Source organism: Phyllostomus discolor, chromosome 6 (assembly GCF_004126475.2).
Source record: "Phyllostomus discolor isolate MPI-MPIP mPhyDis1 chromosome 6, mPhyDis1.pri.v3, whole genome shotgun sequence".
NCBI classification, from domain to species: domain Eukaryota; kingdom Metazoa; phylum Chordata; class Mammalia; order Chiroptera; family Phyllostomidae; genus Phyllostomus; species Phyllostomus discolor.
The window spans coordinates 136,286,093-136,306,105 of NC_040908.2; the positions used below are offsets into that span (position 1 = coordinate 136,286,093).

General features: G+C 41.9%; 1 protein-coding gene across 1 annotated transcript; it reads right to left on the reverse strand.

Moving 5' to 3' along the window:
• Nucleotides 1-10,672: 10,672 nt before the first annotated feature.
• On the reverse strand, nt 10,673-12,116 carry LOC114500542 (mas-related G-protein coupled receptor member X2-like). The gene has a single exon (XM_028517251.2). It carries the CDS (start codon nt 12,093-12,095, stop codon nt 11,103-11,105), a length of 993 nt encoding a protein of 330 aa, XP_028373052.1. The 5' UTR covers nt 12,096-12,116; the 3' UTR covers nt 10,673-11,102.
• Between the last annotated feature and the right edge of the window lie 7,897 nt (nt 12,117-20,013).

The window sequence follows — 20,013 nt, forward strand, 5'->3', positions numbered from 1 at the left end:
TAAAATTAAGCATGCATTAAAATTTTGTCATATTTTCTTCTAATCTGTCTTTAAAAATGAATAACTAAAATTTTACAGATTCAGCTAAAGTGTCAATTTTCACTCACTGGACTCTGCAGAACACCTGATGTTGGTATGTTATTCTCCCATACATGTAACAGGATGTTAAAAATGGTTTGATCTAAATATCAAGATACTATAGATACTGCATTTCAAAAGAGGTAGGAAATGACATGCAGAATTTAAGTACAAGATTTCTGAGAACTGGTTACCAAGTCTTAACCCATCATCCATATCAAAGCTGTAAACAATTAGAGTTGGATTTTTATGTGAGGTATAAAAAATTGAGTTTAGTTTAAAAATGAACCATCTCTCCTGCTCCCAATGTGGACTTTTGCAGGCAAAATGACTTCAGCCCAGAAGAAGATGTTTGTTCTTTTGTTTCTCTTTCCCCACGTCCCCACACCCTTGTCATTGTTCCATCGGTTTGTTGTTTCTAGATGTGGTTTCTGACCCTGTAGGGTTGGACATATTTCAGAGTCAGTGTCAGGAGGCCAGGCATTTCCCTTTTCACTTGTCCTGCTTGGGTGACCTTGCTGACTATATCTGGACTGGACGGTATTGTCAAATTGACTCCAGCTCATTTTGCAAAATTTGTACCAACCTCTGTTACTTCAAAGCCATGACAGATACTGCTCGCTGCTCACCACACTTCAGCCTATGATCCTTCTTAAGGGGAATCTAGCAACCGTGAACGTATATTTGGGGTGTCACAGGGAATAAAACTTATTTGCATATGGATCACCATTTTCTCTTGTTTTAATTAAACAAAAAAATTTTAATCCTCACTCGACATTTTTTCATTGCTTTAGAGAGACAGAAGAAGGGGGCTTGGAAGAGAGATAGAGATAAAGAAGTATTCATATGAGACAGAAACAGATTGGTTGCCTCCCATACAAACTCCAATAGGGGGAACAGAACCTGCATCCTAGGTATGTGCCCTGACCAGGAATTGAACCTCGAATGTTTCTGTGTATGGGACAATGCTCCAACTAACTGAGGCATACCTGCCAAGACTTGATCACCATTTTCTAAACAACCTTTGTACTTTTGCTAACAATGCCACTAAGAATTTCCTCTTCTCCCATTTTTATTTGTCCAGTTGCTGTTTATCTTTCTTTGCCTGTCTCAAAATGTTGGTATGGCTGGCCAAAGTGACACAGGGTACTTGCTTGAAAAATTATAGAGGTGTCAGTTCAAATTTCAAGTATTTCAAGAAGTCTTTCTTGATCCACTTGCCACGACATACACATTTAGCAATGAAACCTTCTCCCTGTTCACTCCCATCTCTGTGTTTGTATCCTAGAAGGACTCAGAACCAACATACAAATATATAGGCACATATAAGGAGATTTCCTCTTCCACACCCTACTGTAAACTTTTGGTGAATAGGAACCAAATCTCATCTATTTTTATAATATTGACAATATTGGTGCCCAATACATATTTTACTATCAAATAGAAAGAGCATCAGACAATCTCTCTGAATTTCAGGTAGCTGTCAAATATAGCTTCAGGTGAGAAGACTGTATGCTCATTATTATATTCAGGTGTAGAGACATGAACTTCTGAGGCTGCCTGACTTGCAACAGAAGTTGCCTCCAGTCCATGTGTGTGGTAAAGTCAAACCCTGCCACCTTATTCTGACAACTGGTACCTGACCACAAATGGTATACAGTTCAGACCAGGACAGTCCTATAATCTCACTATCTGCTTAGATAGCCTAGACTGGACTTGTGATCCAGGTTGCTGATGGAGTCAGCACAAGACTCTAGGTTCCCTGACTCCCACTCCACTACTACAAATCCGGCACTGGCAAGTTCTGCATTCCTGTGTATTCTAGGGTTTCTGGACACTAAAGTGGGCTGCGTGGAGACAAGGCTTCCTCTGCTGGAACACAGGGTTTGGAAGCAGGTAGTGGGCCAACACCAATGGTTGGAGCACCTGCAGGCACTCTTCTTGAAAAGCACTTTTATGAATTGTGTATGGGTTGATGTCAGAGTGCAGCCAACCTGACGAGGCATGCCACTGACATCAAAATGATCAGTTGCCTAGGTGAAACCCAACAGTCTTTGGTTCAAAAGTGAAATGAACTTTCCATACAGAGTTCCTCAAAGCTGTACAGTTGAAAGAATCATAAGACTCACAGGACTGAATCTTATAAGAACCCTCAGTCTGTGTTGGTGGCGTCACATCAGAGCACCCTGCGTGGAGCACAGGCTTCAGGCACTGTCTTCCTGCCTTCTTCCACCACGCTGCAGTCCAGCTGAGGGAGCCCTTCCCTCCAGCCAAGTTCTATTCCAGCATTTGGAAATGGAGAGGTTCATGTAGGATACAAAATCATTCAAGTGCTGAGCAGGGAAGAGTGTTGAATCAAGTGTTGGGCCACTTAGTTCTGATGGATATATTTGGGTTGAAAAATTGAAAACTATGGTTAGCATCGTTTTGCATAGCTGCGTGTAGTGTGGCCTGAGCACTCCGCCTTCATTTGCGAGTTCCCCTCTCTGAGTGTAAGCATGTGGGGCAGCCTCACTGTCTGTGAGGACAGCCCTCTGTGTGGTCACACATTGTCACAGTGGACCCTCCCCATCTGCCTGTGTTCTCTGAGGAATGAGTAGCTGGTGTCAGAGAAGAGTCCAGAGTTCTGTAACCACCCTAAGTTTCTATCGATGCACTGACATGACTATGAAAGGGTCAGATGTTTTCAATCCTGCTCCTCGTGGGCATTGGCCATAAAACTGACTAAAAGTCACGGCCAGAAAAACTGGTACAAAACCTTGAGGTTTACAGAGTGTGCCCAAAGCTAATATCTGTATGTTAATAATAAATGGTTTCTAAGATTTCTGTTTTAAAATCAATACTGAGGTTGCAATGGCCAAATTGGAACTGGTAAGACATAGTTCTAGACTGTACACTGGCTGAGGTGAGAACTATAAACCACTCATTTCTCAAAGGTAAAGGCCACAGTTTTCTTGACAACAGCCCAAGGCCAACTTGTCTCCATGCTGTGGACAAATGCCACCAGAGGACTTCTCATAAGCTTACTTTCCTGGACTGTTCTGATGCAGGTAGAGACACTATCTGTAAGGATACCATTTTCCCAAACCCCAGAGGACCCAGTGAGATTGGAGGTAGGCCAACTCATGTATTTGAGCCTTTTACTTGTAGAATGCCCCCAATCACAGGATTAAACATGAAACCTAAAGGACTATATAGTCTGAAAAAAAAATAAGGACTCTTTTTTTCCTGTCTTATCATGTAGAAAACTATTCTGAGCAAGAGTTTATGATTTTGAACAGGGACTCTTTCCATTGCAATGACAATTGTAAAGAAAAAGCATTCAATAAAGACATTCATAGGAAGATTACTTGAGAAATTTATTGGTAATGTCCAGAAAGCTGTAGAGGTATAACTTTCAGACTAATGTTTTTTCTGGGAGAAAGAAAGAAAGAAAGAGAGAGAGAGAGAGAGAAAGAAAAAAGAAAAAAGAAAAGAAAAGAAAAGAAAGAAAAAGACACCACCCCCCTCACTAGAAACACCAGATTTAAAGTAACCTACTTGAAGATACCGGGGAATAGGTGAAGCTTTCTGAGGCATGAGGCCAGTGTGCGCCTTTCCCTTTCACCACAAAGTTCTGCCCTCTGACTCCTGCACTGGGTGATTCTGTTGGGGTGGGAACTACACTGATAATTATCTCCCCCTTTTCAGAATAGGAAATATGTTTCTAGGGGGTGCTGCACACTGGCTGAGGCTTACCAGTGGAGGCACCCAGCCTTCTGGTCGGTGGATTCTGATAGAGAGTAGGAGCCCAACTGCTGCTTTCACTGGTCATAGAGGACACATGACTGAGAAGCCCCTCCTGTCACTGTCAAGGTGCTGGCTCTCTGTCCACACACTTCTCCACCAGGGGGGGTCCTCTCTGTGCTCTGTCTGCCTGTTTCTGCATCTGCCTGTCTCTGACTCCCTCTGATTTTTGCTGCCTTTGTCTCCTCCCTGTGTATCTCTGCCTGGCGCTGTTGCTGCTTTCCTTTCAGTGTCCTTGGTGTTATATGTTGCTTCTCTCTCTCTGTGCCCCCACTCTCAGGCCTTCACATCACTTTCAACAGCTGAGGGGTTATCTCAAGAAAGGGTTCATGAAGACTTCAACTTGTTTTTAACTGCTCTATCTGGAGCAGGGGGGTTAGAGGAGTGGGGGGACCACAGAGAAGCAGGAGGGTCAGGACTTTAAAATCTCTGCAGAGTTCCTGCTGGGGCCAGAGCTGGAGACACAGTGTCAGGCACTTCTCTGAGGTTGCTGTCAGCTCCAGGTGCACACCCAGGCCATCTCGATTTAACAAACTACAGAGCACCTACTGTGTGCCAGGACCTAGGAGACAAACCGAGTATGCAGGAGGGAAGGCAGTGGGTGTGTGGTTCTTTGAGAGCACTAGTGTGGGGACAGAGAGGAAAAGGTTTGGGGAGAGTAGGTCTCAGGAGCTCTGCTCACTCAGGAACACCGGATCACTGGTGTTGGGTCAGAGACACCTGCAGGACCAGGGTTGTATGAGCAAAGGATGTTAGTTAGTCTGATGTTTATATAGTTAACCCTTGAACAACAAGAGTTTGAACTGCTTGATTCCAGGTGTAGGCAACTTTTTTAGTAAAGTAAATATTTCCTTTTCCTTATATTTTTAGGTAACATTTCCTTTGCTCAAGTTTACATTATTGTAAGAATACAATATATAATGTATGTAACATATAAAATATGAGTTAATTGACTATTTACATGATCACTAAGGCTTTTGGCTAATAGGTTTTTAGTCAAGTTTTTGGAAATCTTTAAAAGTTTTAGTAAAGTTATATGAGATTTCCAACTGTCCAGGGGATCAGAGCCCCTAACCCTTGTTTTGTTCAAAAGCCAACTGTGAGTAGTTCCATATACACTGTGGTGAGGTTACGAGGACATTCTGGTGCATATTTACATCTTTGTGTTCTAAGAGGTGTCCAGGAACAGCTAGAAGGCTTCTGACCAGGGGTCCAGTGACTTTGGACTCCCTGATCACCTGACTCTATCATGTGGACCCCATCTGATAACTTTCCAGAGGTCCTCAGCCTGGACTTTGCTGACTCAGTTCATTGCCTTCTGTGGTCAGGTGACAAATGGCCTGGGCTTCTCCAACCCCATGCTTCACAGACAACACCTTTTCCCCTGTATTTTTTTTCTCCATTTAACCATGACCTCTTGGATGGAAACTGTTCTCACGGTGCTTCATGCTGTCATCATCCATGCCACCTCCTCTTCCTACACTTTCTAACGTGTCAGTTGATGCCAGTGTTCCCTGTTGATTTTCTTTCTCGATAATCTATCTGTTAATGTAGGTGAGACATTAAATTCTCCACTATTATTGTATGCTGTCAATTTCTCCCTTTATATCAGTTAATACTTCCTTGATATTTTTGGGTGCCCCGATGTTGAATGTGTAAATATTTGTGAATGTTACATTTTCTTTTTGGCTTGACTGCTTTATCATTATGTTCTTCTTTGTCTTTTGTAACAGCCTGTGTTTTAAAGCCTATTTGGTGTCATATGAGTATTGCTACTCCATCTGTATTTTCATATTGTTGCATGAATTGTCTTTTCCATCCCTTCATTTATAGTCTTGTGTATGTTTTGATCAAAAGTAAGATTTTTATGGGTAATACAAAAATGGGTCCTCTTTCCCCCATTCATTCACCACCCCTGTGCCTTTGACTGCAGCATTTAGTCCAGCTGCATTTAAGGTGATTATGATGGTTATGTATTTGTTGCCATTTTGTGTATTGTTTTTTGGTTGTTTTTGTAGTTGTTCCTTTCTTCTACTCTTAGTCTCTACCATTTTGGTTTAAGTTTTTTCAGTGTTATGTTTTTGTTCTTTTCTCTTTATATTTTTTGTTTATCTATTGTATGTTTTTCATTTATGGTTATTAGCATGAGGTTCGAAAATGTATATATATACATATAAAGTGGATAGGCATTTAGTTCTGGCACATTCTAGAAGCACTCCATGTCATCTCCCCCCTCCATGTTTTATATTTTGATGTCACAGTTCAGATATTTTTGTTTTTTGTATCCCCTACCTACTTACTTTAATTATAGTTGATTTTGTTATTTTTGTTTTTTTTAACCTTCACACTAGCACTTCTAGTGTGGATTCACTGCCTTCACTTTATTGGCCATTGTCTGTGAGTTTTTCTTTCATATATATTCTTTATGATTATAGTCTTTTCTTTTCCACTTCACAAATACCTTTACCATTTCTTGTGAGGCCAGTTTCATGGTGCTGAACTTTTTTAGTTTTTGCTTGTCTGTGAAACTCTTCACCTCTCCCTCAATTCCAAGTGATAACCTGCTGGTAGAATATTCTGTATTCTAGGTGGTCTGTTTTGTTTTGTTTTCCCTTCAGCACTTTAAATACATCCTGCCACTGCCTTCTCCCTGCAGAATTTCTGTTGAAAAATCAGCTGACAGCCTTGTGGGGTTCCCCATTTATGTGACTTGTTTTTTCTCTTGCTGCCTTTAGTATCACTTCTTGTCTTTATCTTTTGCCATTTTTATCATAAAATGACCTGGTGTGACTACCTTTGGGTTCCTCTTGTTTGGGACTGTCTGTGTTTTCTGGACCTGGATGTCTCTTTCCTTTCTGAAGTTAGGGAAGTTTCAGCCATTCCTTCTCAAGTACACTTCCTGCCTCTTTCTCTTGCTTCTCCTTCCAGGAATCCTATATGCAAGTGACAGCATGCTGGATGTTGTCCCAGAAGTCCCTTAAACTATCCTCACTTTTAAATATCCCTTTTGCTGTTCTGGTAGGGTAATATCCACTATTCTTTTTTCCAGATGATTAATTCTAATATGGTTCTTCTGTATCCCAAAATTTGCTTTTGATTCCCTATAGTGTAGTTTTCATTTCAGTTACTGTATTCTTCAGGTATGATTAGTTCTTTCTTATATTTTCTATCTTTTTCTTGAAGTGCTCATTATGTTCCCCTATTCTTCACCTGAGTTTGGTTACTATTTATGACCAAATTGGAACTCTTTCTTAGATGAATTACTAATCTTCATTTCATTAGAAATTATTTGAAGTTTCTGTCTTGTTTTTTTTTTATTTGAAACATATTTCTCTCTCTCCTAATTTGTTTGACTTTTCATATTTGTTTTTTATGGAGCAGCTACCTCTCTTGGTCTTGAAAGTGTGGCTTTGTGTAGCAGCAAGCCCCGTGCAGAGTGTGTGTGCCTGTGGCTTTTGCAGGCAGCTGGAACTGGAGTGTGTGTGGGCTCAGGTGTCCCTGGACCTGCAGCTCTGGGACAGCCCCAGTCATGGTTAGCTGGAGCTGGAGTGCACCTGGGCTCAGGTAACCTAAGGTGTGTAGCTTGGGGCCACTGGAGCAGGGCAGGTAGTTGGACAGCTGGCTGGAGCTGAGTGGATGGGGGACAAAGTGGCTTCAGGTGAGCTGTGGTGGAACAGAGTAAGAACTGGAGTTGGCACAGGCTGAGGTGTTCCAGCGCACATGGGTATTGGGCAAACCTTGCACCATGGCTGGCTAGAGCAGGTTTAGGCCAGGGGCCTTGGGCATGCTAGGGTCATCCTGCAGGTTGGGTACATACAGTGTTTCACTGAGCCCCCAATCATCTGTCTTAAGGGGAGTGGGAATGTAAACAATGGTTCTCTCTGGTATCTCACATCCTAGAACATGCCAGCAGTTGCCCACACCTTTGTCAGATACTTTATGGTTAGTGACTGGATTTCCTTCTTGGATAGTCTCACTGCCCTTGAATTGCTATGTTTGCTGTGTCCCAGGGCAAACAGTACTACATTGGGCCCCTTGAGAAACCCCCTCCTTCTGCAAGTCCCCATGTCTAGTGTAGGGTTTCCATCTTTACTATGTGGTCCCTCTGTCATTTGTTGCAGGGAAGCTGTTCAATCAGCACTTACTCCTCTTCAGGAGGAATTGCTCTGTATGGTGCTGCATATTTAGTGTGTCTGTGGGGAGAGGTGAGTTCAGGGTGTTCCTGTGCTGTACCTTAGACCCACATCAGCCTCCAGACTATTCTTTAGCACAGTAGTAACACACGTTGGTGTACCTTTTCGTTCCAGTTGATATAAAAGTGTATCAAATTAATGGTCAAAGTCTGCCAGCACCCTACTACCCAAAATCAACCACTTGTTTCAGTGTTTCTTCTGAATTTTTTACTAGCTATGACTATAGTCTTGAAGAATAAACTTGTATTCTATTTTTAGTTTTTCATTATTAGCAACAAGATCAACTAATTCCCCATATAAGATGAAAAAAATTAAGATAGGCTGATAATTGAGAATGATCAGAATGGCAATATATACAACTGTGATTAATATATTAGGAAGTTCAATGGGACATGTGGACTATATGCAAGAGCAGATGGACGATATGAACAGAGATGAAACCTCTAAAAAAGTAGAAATGCTAGAAATAAAAACATTATGATTGAAATGAAGAATGCCTTTGAAGAGTTCATCAGTAGATTAGATGTAGCCTTTGCAGGATCAATGACTCTCAAGATTTGTTAATAGAAACTTGTCAACTGAAAAGCATAAGGAATACAATACTGAAAGAAGCCAGAGCAGAATGTTCAAGAGCTTGGAATAATCACAAAAGGTGTTGCATACATGTAATGGGAATATCAGAGGAGGAAGAAAGAGAATAGGAAGAGGAGAAATATGTGAAGTAAGAATGGGTGAGAATTTTCTGACTTATTGACAGGCACCAAACCACTGATCTAGAGAGCTTTGAGAACACCAAGAAGGATAAATGAAAAATAAACATATAAATAAATATACCAATATTTTAAATTCATTTTTGGGACAGAGTATTGTTTTATATGATATTATAATGGCAGATGCATGATGTTTTACTTTTGTCAAATCCACCAAACTGTGCAATACAAAGAGAGGATGCTAATAGAAAGTATAAACTTCAGTCTATAAAATGTATCCATATGGGTACATCCATTTAAATAGATGAGCCACATTTGTGGGAGATGTGAGTAATAAGAGAATCTGTGTGGGAAATTGAGGATGGAGGGGGGATTGTATAGAAACCCTCTGTACTTCCTCCGCAATTTTTCTTTAAATCTACAAGTGCTCAAAAACCTAAAATTTATTAAAATGAATAGGCAAAGCAGTAACTGGATCAATATTTACAATACAAATAACTAACCAAGGACTCATTCTGAATATATAAGAACTTCCACAAATAAATGAAAAAAGGTAACACTAAAAATGGGAAAACTTAAACAGACACTTCAAAAAATAGAAGTTGCTAATGGGCTCATGAGAAGATGGTCAATCATTAGTCATTTAGGAAATGCAAACTAAACCACAAGCAGATACCACTCTGGGTCCATCTGAATGAGTGAGAGGCACGGACTGGCAATACATGTTTGCAGGGAGCTCCTGGGGCAGCTGGAACTTGCGTATGTTGGTGGTGAGGATGTGAAATAGCACAAGTGCTCTGGAAAAGAGTTTGGCTATTTCTCAGAGTTTATGATACATCTTTGTATGACCCAATAATTTCCCTTCAGGTTATTTATCCAAGAAATAAAAATATTTGTCCAGAAAAAGACTTGATTAAGTACGTTCACAGCAGCTGTGCTCACAATAGCCCAGAATGGAATGCTACCCGTGTGTCTGTCAAGAGAAGAATAACCTGTGGTGCACACATGCAATGACATAGCACTCAGGTGCACAGGGGATGGACTACTGACCTATGTGTGCAACAACATGGGTAGATCCCACGATACTATTCTGAGCAAAAGAAGGAAGGAACAAAAAGTACAATTTTTCATCTTAACCATATGAAGTCAAAGGTCAGGCAAATGAACTCTTGGTGACAGCAGTAGGAACAAATGCTGCCTGTGGGGCAGGAGGAGTGACTGGGAGGGACATGAGAGAACCTTCTGAGGAGATGAAACTATATCTTGACTGGGGTCTGAGTCACGTGGGTGTGTTCACTGTCAAAGTTCATAGACCTCATGGTCTGTGTGATCACCCTTTCTTAATTATACCTCTATCAAAAATAGAAGATTTTAGAAGATGCTAAATTTAAACTTAATATATTTATTTAGAGAATATGTGACATAAAAATTACTGTAATCAGATTAACAAATGCTGGGAGCTCTTTGGAATAAAAAGCAAATCTGATATAGATCCTGTCCTCAGGGAACATGGAGTTGAATAATACCCCTTGCAAACTGGCCATGAAGGATTAGAGAGAGCCCAGAGAGGGAGTTTGAGGGCAAAGGCAAAGGGCCAGAATGATAGAGAGCATGTAGGATTCTCATAGAGAGGATGTGAAAGGCAACACACGTAGGCAATATATCTCAAATCTTAAATATGCCCTATGCTGATTTAGCTAGTTATAAAAGTTAACTTATACTGCCAAATTTGAAAATGGTAAAATAATGAACTTTCAAAGCTGGTGACTCAAATCTTACAAATAGGGATTTAGCATAGACTTGACTTGAAAGTCATCATTTGCTCCATCACTAATTCATTTATTCCATCCACATTTATTATGCTGGGGAGCTAGTCTAAGGCCTGCTGAAAACAAGGAAGACCACTGCATGTGTTCTCAATTGAACTTTAATTTGTTTAATTTGTAGAGACAGATTGCAGGGGAATGACCACAGAAACTTGTCAAAATGTAGTTCTTGTAGTTTCCATCAAGTGCCATGATGAAAGAAATTCAGACTTTCCTGCACTGCTCTCCTCTGGTGCTGAGGTGGGGATTCTACAGAAGAGGGTGCAGTCCTGCACTCAGAGTTGGCAAAGCCCCATGGGGACGGGGGGAGGGCCCTGGGGGAGGCTGTCCTTCAGCCTGTGCTCTCATGTTTGCATAAAGGGACTGTCTTAAACTTCAAGAGTGGGACCATTATGTTAACTGTTTTAATTCCAGGACTAGAGGAAAGACATGTTAAGAAAACCTTCCAACCTGATAGGGACAAAGTCTTATCTCAAGGTCACATCAGCTGAACAAAACAAGACCCTGAATCAGGACACCAGACTGCTCCCTGACATCTCCAGGGGTTCCTGAGGAAGGCTTCCTCCATGTTCATCCACCTCAGGGGTGTCCTGCAGAGCCCTCTGGAGAACCAGCCTCAGGGTCTGTCGCCGCTTCCACCATCGCTGCCTAAAGGAGCCAACAAAAAAGTAAATGACAGGGTTGGCACAGCTGTTGACACAGGACAAAAGAACAGCAAACAGGTAAAGTCGAAAGGAGGCACGTTTATCTTCTTGAAACCAAATTATGAGGAACCAGTGGATGCCGAAGGGCAGGCCACAGCAGAGGAAGACCAGCACTGTGAGCCCGACAGTCACATAGAGCCTAGTGGGCTGCACCCGCTGGGAGCCACACAGCAGTCTGGTCAGCAGAACCAGGCTGGACCCAGAAAGAAGCACAAATAACAACATTAGCCAGGACACAGTGATGAAATCCAATGCTGGACACCAAAAGTGATGTAAATTCCTATTCAGGAAGCCACAGTAGTTCCCTTCCAGGATGCTCAGCATCAGGGACATGGTCCAGAGCAGGGCACACATGACAGCTGACATTTGTCTGGGGCGGCGGCAACGGTACCAGATGGGCCATGTGATGGACAAGCAGCGCTCTGTGCTAATGGCGCTGAGAAAGCTCAGGCCTGCGATGTAGGCAAAGACTGACACAGTGACGAAAAATTCCGGGAAGGATATGGAGATGGGACAGAAGAGCCTGATGAGTGTCTCCAGGGCATGCAAAATACAGCAAAAGAGTAAGGTGAAGTCAGCTGTCGCCAGGTTGAGGATGTAGATGGAGAAGACATTCCTCCTCATGCGGAAACCCAGGAGCCAGAGCACAGTGGCGTTTCCTGCCAGGCCAACCAGGGCAGTGATGATGATCAGTAAGTTGAGGATTATGCTCTCCATATACAAAGCTTGTGGATTGGGCTCTTCACTTCCACTTAATTCTATGAGTTCTGTGGTCCAGGTTATGATGGACGGATTCATGCTGGGAAACTCTCCACTGGCACCGCTGGAACAGAAACAAGACTTGAGCACCTCGTACATGATCACTGAGTCTCGTGGTCACCCTGCTCCTGGGAACTACTGTCTGTGCTACAGAGGAGGGAGATGAGCTTTGTAGTAGTGAATAAGTCACCAAAGATTTTATAGCCATGGAGCCCTGAAGGTGAATTCAAACCCAGTTCTCTCTGACTGTTAGAATCAGGGCTCTTTCTACTACAACACAGACCCTCTACTGAGTGGGCATATTCTGTGGTCCAAACGCCTCCAGGCACAGCCCTAGGCCATGTCGTGTCGGCAGGAGGAGGAAAGCCTGCACAGGTTGTGTGGGATGACAAGAGGACTCTGATCTCAGCACTACTCCTGCCCTGGGACTGAGATTTCTGGTAAAGGGCTGGGAGTTGGAAGCCCAAGATGTGACCTCTGGGCTATCTCAGTGACTGAGATGTCCATCCCCCATAAAGGAGAGCATGGTGTAGGGTTATAAGTGGTACATAACCTCTTGGTATGAGGGGTGTGGGTGTGGCCAGGCCTCTTGTGCTAGAGGTGGCCAAGTGTGTCATCTTCATGAAGAAGACAGGAAGCGCTGCTGTTCAGTGGTGTGTCCAGCTATGTGCGCCACACAGGTTACATCACTCTGACAATGGGTTTCTTCTTAGAGCCGCAAAAATCATAAACATAAAATACTTATCAATCACCTTGTCCTCCCATCTTGTTAAGTGAAACCTACATTGCATTATCATGGCATTTATGGTGATAGTGTGAGATTATTCCAAAGAAGTGATGCCCAGTAGAGGTGCAAAGAGTCAAACAAAGAAGCTGAGGAGATCCAGTGAGAACCTGAGACAATCATCCTGCAAGAGAGAGAGAGAGAGAGAGAGAGAGAGAGAGAGAGAGAGAGAGACAGAGAGAGAGACCAAGGAAAATGAAGAGATCAAGAAAAGAGATGGATTTGTTTTCTTTTACCATCAAATATAATTTCTATCTCCTCTACCGTCCTCTGCGTCATGGGGGGACCAGCCTGTTTCCCTCACCACTGTGCTCCCTTTCCCTCTGGCTCCTGGCTGCTCTCAGGAAAGGGAGACATTGACAGGTGATTGGAGGGCAGGAGAAGGGTGACTGTGGTTGTGACTCCTTGGCTGTCAGCTTCAGGCTGTCAGTTGCCCAAGGTGGTGTTATTCTGCCGAACCCTAGTCCTTGTCTGGTGGCTTTTCTTATGGTCACAGTGACACCCGTAGCTACAGCCACAGCTGTCCCTGAGTTCTGCTAACTTGTCTTTCCCTTTAACCTTCAGGATGTGCAAGTACAACAGCTCCTAAGTATGATGTATATTGGGGGCCTCCACACCTTTTATCGATTTCCCTTAGCCCTGCTCACACCTTCATACACAGTCCCTTCATCACACTCTTCTCGGTAACCTCATTATGTTGTGCCCTGTGTATTCTCCTGGGATGAACCAGATAGAAGGATACAAAAAAAAAAAAAAAAAAGAAACAACAATGAAAAAAATTCCCAATCCTTTGAACAGTAAGCTAATCTATGAGACCTGAGGTTATTAAAACTATTTCGTTTTGAAAGCAACGTCAGTGAGGCAGAGGGGACCTGGTGGGCCCCGTGTGGATCTCCCATGGTCTATGCTACCAGCACTCAAAGCTTCCCTGAGCGGGCTCCCTGTCTCTGGATTCTCGCTGATGGATCCCATGGCTCCCTGCATCCCCCACCCAAGGTGCAGCCGTGAGCCTGTGGACTCAGAGGAACTAAACAAAGCTGCAATTGAAAGAAGGTAGTTCAGAGCTGACTCTTACCTTACTGCCATTTTGAAGTTGAGGGTGAGAGTAGACAAAGGAGAGCTTCCCAGGGAGTGCCGAAAACCAGAGGATGCTCTTCCAGCCTCTGGATAGGAGGTGCCTGCAGGAGCAGGAGTGAACCCTGAAGACCAGAAGAGGCTTATCAAGATGCTGGACAGCCCCTGTGATTTCCTGCACCAGGGGCACTGCCAGATGAGATTCTGGAGATGTGAATCAAGGGCATCATGGGATGGTTCTCGTTGGACCCGACTCCAATGACTTATCTCTTCCTCTCTGCATCTTACCCACTCTGGTCCCCCTCCCTGTGAGGGGTGACTGCCCTGGAGCCAGCTGCTGTCCCCTGTGAGCCTGTGCAGGAAGCCCACCCACCAGACACTTTATCCTCCATAGCTGAAGAAGAGTTTACTTGGCATTCAGACCCCTGCATGGCCTGGCTCATCTGGCATATTACATTTACTCAAAGACGTATTGTACACACATTACTTTATTTTGGAGGGCATCAGAGTATATAAAATCAAATGTGAAGTTTTTCCTAAACTTGTTCACTAGAGCAACTGATGTGTTCAATTCCCATTTCTCATTCTTTTACAAGTTATTTTATAGCTTAGCATAATGAAACTACATTTCCAGTTTTGATTTATCAATGTCAACAACTGTATATATTACATTTCCTTTTAAAAATAAGGAATTTAGCACACCACATGCACACCACACACACTGTTTTCTCACTACTCATCATGTTTGCTAGGTAGAGTATTTTTAGATGATCTAGGGAGAACTAGGACTTTCAGCCTTAGTCTCAATGACTTCCTTTCATGTGCCCATGCTGCAGCCAAATTGAGTTACATGGCATTTCCTTTAATAACTTAACTGTGAAGCATTGAAAACAATAAGAAATTCGTATTCACTCATTTCTGCCTTTACCCACCTCCTCTGTGTGCCTGTGCTGTGCCAGGCAGTGTTGCAGACAGGGAAGATGCAGGGATGAATCACACACAGGGCTGTGCCCCTATGTGAGCTGGGGGAGCTCTCCCTGGGACTGAATGTTGCTGGAGAAGAGTTTCGAGACTCAGTATTATGGCCTCCACTCTCTAAACCCCTGGAAGAAGAGGAAGACCCAGCCAATGCAGCCCTAAGAAGCAGCTAATGAGGAAGGGGGTAAGTGAGGGGAGCACAGTATCCTGAAACTGAACTGAGAAAGTACTTTGAGAAGTTGGGAATGAGCATATCCTCAATCTGATCTGAGAGACTGAGTAAGAAGGAGATTAAGAATTAAACTTGGGATATGCAATATAGAGTCATTGCCGATGGTGACAGGCATGGACCCATGGATGGTGGGGCTGGAGATGGAAAAAGTGGGTTTAGGAGAGAATAGCAGGTGGTGGATTGTCCTGGAAAACCCACACAATCAACTGACAGCCACCACAATGACAGACAGCTCAGGAGGATGACTGGGAACAAAATTCCTTCACAGAAATCAATAGCTTTCTTATATATTAAAAACTTTAGGACACATAGTAAACCAAAACCTCAACTAACTCTGGAGGAAACAGGATGCAATGAGAATTGAGCACCTCTAATAGATATTAGAAGCTATTCTAAAGCAGCAGTGAAAACAATAATCAGATGTTAACATACAGACAGGTAGAGAGAGCGATGGAGCTGGGTAGAAAGTCTCAGAAATCAAACTAAGTGTGTAGGGAATTCAATCTATCATGAAGGGCCTATTTTAGAATGGAAGGCCTGGAGATGAAGTGTGTAATAAATGTTATGGGAATCTGGGAAGCCATTTGAGGAAAACATATCAAGCATTATACCTTTCATCTTCCATTCTGTTAAATTTCAAATGGACCATGTATTTAAATATGAATAATAAAATCATATAAAATTTAAAAATACTAAGAAGACATTTTAACCTTGGATTGGAGAAGGTTTTCCCTTTTAAAAATTTTTACTGTATTTTAGTGTAAGGGGAAGGGAGGGAGAAAAGGAGGGGGGAGAGGGAGAGAGAGAGAGAAATAGAGAAACATCGATGTGAGAGAGAAACATCAATTGGTGGACTCCAGCCTTTTTTCAGTGCCCTAATGGGGACAGAGCACAGAGCCTGCAACCCTGACATGTGCCCTGACCAGGAACTAAACCGGCAACCTTTTGATTTGTAGAGTGGTGCACAGCCACGGAGCCATGCCAACCAGCCAAGGCAGGAGAAGGTCTTCCTAACCATGACACAAAACTCAGTAACTGTAAGTGAAAACATTGATTTAAAAAACTATGAACAATTGAAAATAAGTTTTCTGTATGGGAAAGGCACTATTAACAAGTCAAAGAATAAACGGGAAATACAGTGATAATGCATATCTTGGACAAATTAATAATATAGTGTGTAGTATATCAATAACTATATCTATCTCTATGTCTACACCTATAATCTTCTAGACATTCTTTAAAAGATCCCTAACAACAATAAGGATATGACCAACTTGGTTCCTAGATAACCTCTGTTTCTTAAACATGACAAAAAAATGCTAAAACATACACATGATGACAAAGGGTAATTGAAACTCCACTGAGGTATTTTCTCCCTTAGATTTTCATTTATCCCATAAGCCTAATCCCCTGTGTTTCAGGAGTGTGTGAAGAAAATGTCACTCTCCTGTGATCAGCCATCCCAAGCAAAACTTTGCCTGAGAAGAAAGCTGGTCATGTGAGACTTTTCCCACAGATCCACACTGGTAAGGATGCTGCCACAATGCTGCAGGTGTAGTTAGGAGGCATTAAAATCTTCATCTCACCAGAAACAGTGCTCTGATCTTCCCATTTTTAGACGATTTTATCCAAAAAATTGGAGCAGAATAGGAAGTTTTTTGGTACCATCCAGAACCTCAGTGGGTTTCCAGTGCATGTTTTTTTCTCCTTGAATTTTCAGGAAGTTTTATGCTCTATGTCTATTTGTTAGACATTGCCATAGATGTTTAACACACATACTTCTAAAATCTAAGCATAATTAGTGTTGTTAAGCTGTAAAGGAGTTCACTTCTCACACGCTTAAGGAGATTAGGAGAAGAACATGTTCTTTGTGAGCTGATGCTGCCCTGATCTTGCTTTTGTGAAGAAAAACGTGCCCCTTCCTTTCCAGTGGTCATGGTCTTGCACCTACACACAAGGATTGACCAGTGTATTGTATTTCACCTTTCCTCTCCTTTGCATTTGTTTGGAGCAGTGAACAGACTGTACAACTGCCCCCAGAAACCTGCCCTCGTCATGAACAACATCAAGACCTCAGAGAGCTTTAGCCTCTGTCTCCTTCTTCTCAACCTAGTGTGTTCCCAGACTCTTTGTTCCACCCCAAGAAACTAAACACATTGTTGTTTTAAATAGCCAACATTTGTTCAAATGCATTCCCATAATCTCCAGTGATTTTACTCACCTTCCCATTTAATATTGCATACCCTCCATTTCTTAAAACATATTCTTTAGAAGTTATTTTTTAATTGATAGTCTATAAATGGTAAATGGTCAGTTTTTCCCTATCAAAAATGTCATAGTTTCACATTCATTTCTAAAGATGTTCTTTTAAGTCATAGCTTTGAAGGGGCACAGTTTCCTTCCTCCAGCATACTGAAGACCCACAGTCTTTGCTGCCCGTGTTACTGTTGTGAGATTAGCCATTAGTCTAGTTTCCGCTACTTACTGTGATTTGTCTTTGCTCTTTCTCAGACCTTTCCTTCTCCTTTGGTGTGGTGCACTTTCACCATTTTGTGTGTAATAACTGATTTTTCATATCATATTTTGGGTTTGCGGAGTTTCCTGGATTTCATATTTACTGTTGCTTAATATTCTTCAAAATTTTCTGCTATTACCTCTCCAAATATTGCACAGTGGTTAAGAACACAAACTCGGGAGCCAGGCTTCTTGGCATTTCCATGTGGTCTTGGACTAGTGTGGTAACTCCTCTGTTTTAGTTTCCTCATACTTAAAATGGGGATGATGTGATTACCTACTTTGCAGGTTTGTTGTAAAGATCGATAAGTTGATTATACAGTAGTTTAGAACAGGGACACATAGTAAGTACTGTCTACTAATTTACTCTTATCATGATTTTTATTGTTCATTCTTTCTGGAGGCTTATTCAACAGATGTTACAGTTTCTTTTTCTAAATTCTCTTTCTTATTTTCCATATTTTTGTGCCCTGGTCAGCTTTCTGGGTAATTTCTACTGATGTATCTTCTACAATACTAGTCTCTTTTTCATTGTGTCTAATCTTCTGTTTAATTTATATATTGAATTTTCAATTCAATTTTTATACTATTAATCTAAAAATTCTACTTGAAATTTTGTGTTTAAGTTTGTTTGGTCCTGTTTAATGTCTTGATGCTGGATCACAGATCAGTTCTCTCTTTCATGTCTTTAACTGTACTAAGCAAGGCAATGTTATAATTCTCTATCTGATTATTCCAATGCTGATGTCTACGTAGGTTTGATTTTATGATCTTTGTTTTTTTATCATTTTGCTCTGGTGTCTTGTTTCTTTGTGTATTTGTCATTTTTTATTGTGAATTGTTTACTTTCTTTGGGACCTGAGTCATGGGAATTCTTTGAGACTGAAATTAGAGCTGAGTTCCTCCAGACAAGACTTGCGTTTCCTCTTGCTAAATGGCCGAAGGGCCTTCCCAGCATGCCTTTCACCACCAGGCTGTGTCCGGAAAACACGTCTGTCATTTTTAGTTACAGAGAGGCCACAGGTTTCATGACATTGGACGCAGTGTGATACTGACTTGTGGCTACAGATTCCCAAGAGACAATTTTTCTTCATCCACAGCCAACCTTGACCAAGTAATTTGTTGGAGATTTTTTTCTAAATAGTGATAAATTCACTAAAGGTTTAGTCTTTTTAGGTCCTACCTTCTAATGAAGCACTCCTGTTAGCCTTTTCACCTTTGGCTTGTTCTAAAACTCTATCTCCTATCCCTGCCAGATCATGCAGGGCTTGTGGCCATCGTAAGAAATATAAGTCTCCTTGTAAGAGCAAAGGGAATCCATATAAGGAATTCAATAAGGTAGAATCTTGATCATCTTTGTGTTTCAGCATTGTCCCAGAGACTGCTGAGTGGATAATACAGAAAATACAGATGAAAATATAAATATCTAGTTAAACATCTACATAAAAATAATTGCATGAATTTTTGATACATGCACAAATATTCCAACTATTTATGGTGTTTTGTAATAACTAGTATATTTTCAATTAGATCATTATTAATTGTGGAACTTGTTGGCTTAAGTTTCTCATCTGCAAAATGAAATGTGCTTTTTAAAATTATTATTTATTGGCCTTTGAGAGAGAGAGAGAAAGAGAGAGATGGATTTGCTTTTCCACTTATTTATGCATTCATTGCTTGATTCTTATATGTGCCCTGTCCAGGGACTGAACCCACAATGTTGACACGTTGGGATGATGCTCTAAGCAACCAGGACCAGAGGTGCATTTTTATTTGTGATGAAACTAAATCTAAGAAATCACTTGTGCCTGGGAAGGCTTCTCTCCCTTACTACCCCACCACTTTCCTTGGAGCTGTTTTGTACCCTAGAGAATGGAGACCTCAATTAAGGCTCTCTCTGTGGCCAAACTTGATTCCAGGACGACTATCACTGATCAGGTCCTTAATGGTTTCAGAGCCTCCCCTTTTCCTCACTGTGATATACTCTTCAGTCTAGGTCTCACCCCATGGGCCACAGACTTGTGCTATGAATTCTTTCCATTAGAGGTGAGAATGCAGGGTAGTGTCATTTAGAAAGTCCCCACAAAGAACTGGTTTGTTTGTAGAGTGAGTGTGAAGTGTGTGTGTGAGTGAGCATTTACATGTCTGTGTGTGTAGCTGATTTTACTAAATGAACTGTCATAGATCCATTTTTGAGAGAGTTCTGCTTCTGAGCCTCTTCTCTCATCCCTGTGTCTGGGCCTTTTCTCACTCCACTCCATGTGGCCGTCAGCAGCAGCTGAAAGCCCAGCAGACTCAATGAACCCAAGAGAAAAGGCATATCTGAATGATGTCATTTGATCTTTGGATCCCATTATGCTTGAATCCAACCTTTT